General features: G+C 37.0%; 1 protein-coding gene across 1 annotated transcript; it reads left to right on the top strand.

Annotated features, from left to right (window-relative positions):
* Window positions 1–683: 683 nt before the first annotated feature.
* Window positions 684–4,924, top strand: BRS3 (bombesin receptor subtype 3). Its single transcript, XM_037061991.1, has 3 exons — window positions 684–1,117; window positions 2,663–3,014; window positions 4,436–4,924. The coding sequence occupies exons 1-3, from the start codon at window positions 684–686 to the stop codon at window positions 4,847–4,849; spliced, it is 1,200 nt and encodes a 399-aa protein (XP_036917886.1). The 3' UTR covers window positions 4,850–4,924.
* Window positions 4,925–5,494: the final 570 nt, after the last annotated feature.

Here is a 5,494-nt window from a genome sequence, read left to right as displayed (position 1 = left end):
CTTTGCTGTTGTGCAGTGCAGCCTCAGTAATATGCACAAAGTTGGGAATTACCATGTGTCAGAGAGAGTTGATATGCCCAGGTCACCTGAATTATCCATCCTTAGAGGTGACATCAGCCCTGTAAAAATGTGAATGATCTTTGCTTTAGCACCTCACTGATATGAATCCTAGAGAAATGGATTCAAGTCTGTGCTTCAGGGGACATACATACTTATTTACCATGTAAAAGTGCATTAGACCATCTTCTGATTGCAGAAAAATGAATGAGTTCTAGGACAAAAGTGACAAGATCTATATATAGATCTTTGTGGTTAGATAGGGAAACAGAGTGATTCTAATAAACAATGGGTATTATTCTATACTATCTAGTTATTAATAAGATTCCCCAACAGGAAAGAATAAGCAACTGCAGAGCATTTCCCAAACCCCCCTCCTTCAGTCATGGAAACGTCAATAAAACTCTTCCACCTCCCACTCTTCAGTGCCAGATTCGTAAGCACTTAACCAAGCATGCTGGGAGACACAGAATAACTGAAGGAGGCGAGTATCTGGATGTCTCGAATTTGCTTGCATTCTGCTCTGTTCCTCTACCATCTCGTTACTAGACATGGGCATTAGACATGACAATCAACAACATCTGAGCTGAACAGAAGAGACATTAAAGGCATAGTCTTTAAGAGAAATGCCTCGAAGACAGCCTCAGTCACCTAATCAAACTTTAATTTTAATCACAAATGACACAGAATCATCCAGCCCTGTCATTCCTAATGATACCAAGAATAAAGGATGGACCGGAGACAACTCTCCAGGAATAGAAGCATTGTGTGCCATATACCTAATGTATGCTGTGATCATTTCAGTGGGCATCCTTGGAAATGCTATTCTCATCAAAGTGTTTTTCAAGACCAAATCCATGCAAACAGTTCCAAACATTTTCATCACTAGCCTGGCTTTTGGAGATCTTTTACTTCTACTAACTTGTGTGCCGGTGGATGCAACCCACTACCTTGCAGAAGGATGGCTGTTTGGAAGAATTGGATGTAAGGTGCTCTCTTTCATCCGGCTCACTTCCGTTGGTGTATCAGTGTTCACATTAACAATTCTCAGCGCTGACAGGTGGGTTTCTTTTCTTAATTACATTTGCCTGGATGTGATATGAGGCAAAAAGAGAACAAGATATGAAAAGAAATAAAAGCTTGTAGTTAGCATTCACTGCTTCCTATCCTGTTTTTCTTACATTCTGTAACTGAGGTGTAAGATTAAAATATCGGGGAGCATTTTAAATAAAAGTTGGTAAAAGAATGTTAAAATTCCTGGGTTAGCATTAGAGGAGTGATTGAAATTGTATGTTTTAGGGATAATATATTCTCTTTGAAATGTAATTGTTTGCTTGAAAGAATATTTGGACGATGTTTTTTCCCCAGTTTATTACGGCAAATTGTTCCAGGTGTAAAAGAAAAACAATTCATGCTTTATACATTAGTGCATCCTAGTGGTGCAATATTGTCAACATTAAAACACCAGCCTAAGTGTGAAATTGACCACATATGCATTACTGACTACCAGGAGAGCAGTAAAAAAATGCATACATCTAATATATTTAAAATTAATCAAATTAATAGCAGAAACATGGTGAGCTTTTTGGCTTCCTGGTAACTCAGTGTAATGTCATCACTTAATTGTATTTGTCTTCTGTATAGGCACTCAATGACATTCTTGTTTTCAGAGAAATGAAATAATCTTGTTTAACTTTCAGAGCTCTATGGATAGAGCACATGAGAGCCTCTGGCAGTCAGAGTGTTTGGGCTTGGTTAGGATATTTTCAGTGTAAGTACTGTTTTTCTGTGTTCCTATTATAGAATGGTAACTGAAAACATGAACAAAATTAAGCCTCTAAATGTTAAAAGTGATGCTTAGGAAAGTCTGCAAGAAGCCGGTAAGAAACACCTGGCAGTACCAGAAGGATAGCTTCTTAAGATTCTGGAATCTGAGATGAGGAAAAGCTTCCTTGGTGCCTTTTTTGAATCTTTGTTTTAACTGGTTTTACATTATATTTGAGGGCAGATTTACTTAAAGGCTGTAGATTTTAAGGTGAGTGTGTCAGAATAAAGACATCTATCTTTGTATGGGCACAGGGCTTCCGATTTCACTCTCTTCTTGACCCAAATCTACTTACCTATGGCTTGGGCAACAAGTTACCACTTTTGAACAAGGAAGAAATTAACCCTATCCTCTCTACTGCATAAACTCATGGGATTCCTTTATAGGAAGAAAGGAGAATTAGGTTTAACATCAGTCACTTATACAAAAAGAAGTCTTTTAGAATACATAAAGCAATGCACAGACAATGAATTACTCTCAAACACACATAAAATCATGCTGGAAAAATTATTTGTCCTAAATAGAGGATCTACACATAAAATTATAAACTTGCAAACCTGGAATATGTCATCCTGGTGAATAAGGAAAGAGGTGATTAGCACAAATAAAAAAACCTGGGAAGTATTATGTATATTTAAAACCACAACTAACTCCAAATGGTTAATGTTGACTTGGTTATATACATTTGGATAGGAGGTAGAACTGCATGACCACTTTTACCTCTAAGATTTTGTAATTTTGATATTTATTTGATCTTTGCCTCTGCTTATGTATTTCTAGATACAAGGCAGTTGTGAAGCCACTAGAACGACAGCCCTCCAATGCCATCCTGAAGACCTGTGCCAAAGCTGGGTGCATCTGGATCATGTCAATGATAATTGCTCTACCAGAGGCTATATTTTCAAATGTATATACTTTTCAAGATCCCAACAAAAATACTACATTTGAATCATGTGCTTCTTATCCTGTTTCAGAGAGACTTGTGCAAGAGATACATTCTCTGCTGTGCTTCTTAGTGTTCTACATTATTCCACTCTCTATTATCTCTGTCTATTATTCTTTGATTGCTAAGACTCTTTACAGAAGCACCTTGAACATGCCTACGGAGGAACAAAGCCATGCTCGAAAGCAGGTATGTACATATCAGGATTCTTGAGTGACTTTAGAAGTGAAAGGTCCTACTTTAGCACCTGTGAACAATAAATACAATAGGAATATGGTATTTTTGTTATGATCATGGGCTGTGGAGTCTGTCAGACCCAAAATTTAATTCCAGCTCTACCACATACTAGCTGAGTAATCTTGAGCAAGTTAACCTTCCTCTACCTCAGTTTCCTCATCTGTAAAATGAAGATGGGGACTGGATGATATATATGAAAGGCTTAGCATAGTAAGTATTCAATAATGATAGAACTATTATTATTAGAAAAGGGACAACTGAAGTTTGGGAGCAGTCAAAATTATTCACCCCTGTAATAGTGAGGATCATTGTGCAACGTGAGACTATAAAGTGAAGCATCTTTTATTTTATAATGTGTAACATAATGATAGAAAAACACAGGATGATAGAACTGGCAAGAAGCCATAACATTATTCAGTGCAAACCACTTACACAGAGATGAGTAAACTGTGGTCTCCAGGGATGAACTGCCAGTGGCAAAAGAACACAGTGACTCACAGAAGCTTATTTAAGACTGTTGCAAGAAATTAAAAAAAAAACATTGCAAGAGCCAGGTGTGCTGCTCTGTAAATATGAACAGAATAAAAAGAATGTTGCCAAAACACTGTTCCATTTGATTTTTTAAAATGCAACAGGATTTCTATCTCTCTTGAGTGGAGAGCGATGATTCCATTTACCTCTTGACCATTTTAGAGATCTCAATGCCTTTTTATGCACCTGGTCTATTGGGTTGGTTCAACAGCAATGCTCATAAAGCTAAAGTTGCATATTTAATGCCCATGTAAGCAGTTATCTTTGCTCTGTGACCAGAGGCAACATCTTCATTTCATCTGATTAATTTCTCTTATTAATAGGTATAGGATTATTTTCACATATGAAGGAGGCACAATTAGTTTTTATTCTTTTGACTATAATTAGAATTCCTATAGGTTAAAAACAATTTTTGGTACCAACTTGGCAACTTTCATAAACCCCAGAATAATATTCTAACCTAACCTAGTCAGCCTCTGCTGATATGATGAAACCAGTCTTGTATAATACCTCTATTTTTAACTACAGTAAAATTTCCAGAATTCTACAACACTCATTGAGAGATAATTGGAGACATCTTAGAGTACCTCAAAACCAGGGGTGGGAGTCTCTGAAGTAGAACTAATGAGACTAAGAACATGGATTACCATGCTAATTAACATGCTGTATTCTGTAGCCACAGGCTGCCTTCCCACGTGTCAGGTAGTTACCACACAAATGCATGTTCAAAAAGACACCAGCTTGTTGACTGTACATTTCTATGTAAATCTAGAGAATGGTTTTTAAAAGACTCTGCCAGCTAAATGATTTGTTTCTTTTGCCATTTTTATTTCCCCTTATAGATTGAATCCCGGAAGAGAATTGCCAAAACAGTGTTGGTGCTGGTGGCTCTGTTTGCTCTCTGCTGGTTACCGAATCACCTCTTATATCTCTACCGTTCATTCACTTATCAAACTTACATGGACCCCTCTGCCATTCATTTTATTGTCACCATTTTCTCTCGGGTTCTGGCTTTCAGCAATTCTTGTGTAAATCCCTTTGCTCTTTACTGGCTGAGTAAAACCTTCCAGAAGCATTTTAAAGCTCAGTTATTCTGTTGCAAGGCAGAGCTGCCTGATGCTCCTCCTGCCAATATTCCTCTTGACAACCTGGCTGCAATGGGAAGGGTCCCTGGCGGTGGGAGCATGCAGATGTCTGAAACTAGTATGTCCTTGTTCACTGGGTGGAGTGTGAAAAGGGAAGATGACAGGGTCTAGCTTTTAAATTAAAAATGGTTTTTCCCTCCCAGCTTGTGTATCCGATTCTGAGCTGTGCATAGGTGTACGGTGTCAGGATTTTTGTTGTTTATGAATTGTGTTGAAATCTTAGGAGTGAAGGTCCTTTATAAGTAAAAGACAAACCATGATTTTCTTTAAAGTACAAATGTTAATGTTATTGGGCTTTCTAAACAAAGTGAAGCTCCACTAGGTGTAGAAAGACACATTTATATGTCAGTGAGTCTTGAAAGAAGGGAAGGTAAAATTAACAAGATAATTTTTTAAAATCTAATTTATTTCCATCACATCTATAATGCTTCTAATTACTCATATATTCCTGTGATTTACTAAAATTGTTTGTGTTTATTATGTGGTATAAATCTATACATTATACCTTGCATATGAAAAGGGGATCAAAAACATCTCTTCTGCACTTTCCTTAAAAAAAGAAGTCCTAAAAAATAAACCTTCATAGGATTTTTGACTGTCTTTTTCTGTTAATCTCTATTTTATTGTAAGTAAACTGCAATTGTAATGAAAATGTTTGGGGGCCCGTGGGTATAAAGCAGTGAGTGAGAATCTGAAGCAAGAAGTTTGCTTTACTGGGTCAATACTTACTGACTTAATGCAGTTCTATTTACAACT

Source organism: Sturnira hondurensis, unplaced genomic scaffold, assembly GCF_014824575.4.
Source record: "Sturnira hondurensis isolate 20B ecotype Veracruz unplaced genomic scaffold, ASM1482457v3 Scaffold0013800, whole genome shotgun sequence".
NCBI classification, from domain to species: Eukaryota; Metazoa; Chordata; class Mammalia; order Chiroptera; family Phyllostomidae; genus Sturnira; species Sturnira hondurensis.
The sequence above is the reverse complement of the archived record's forward strand: the minus strand, read 5'-3'. Positions and strand labels throughout refer to the sequence as shown.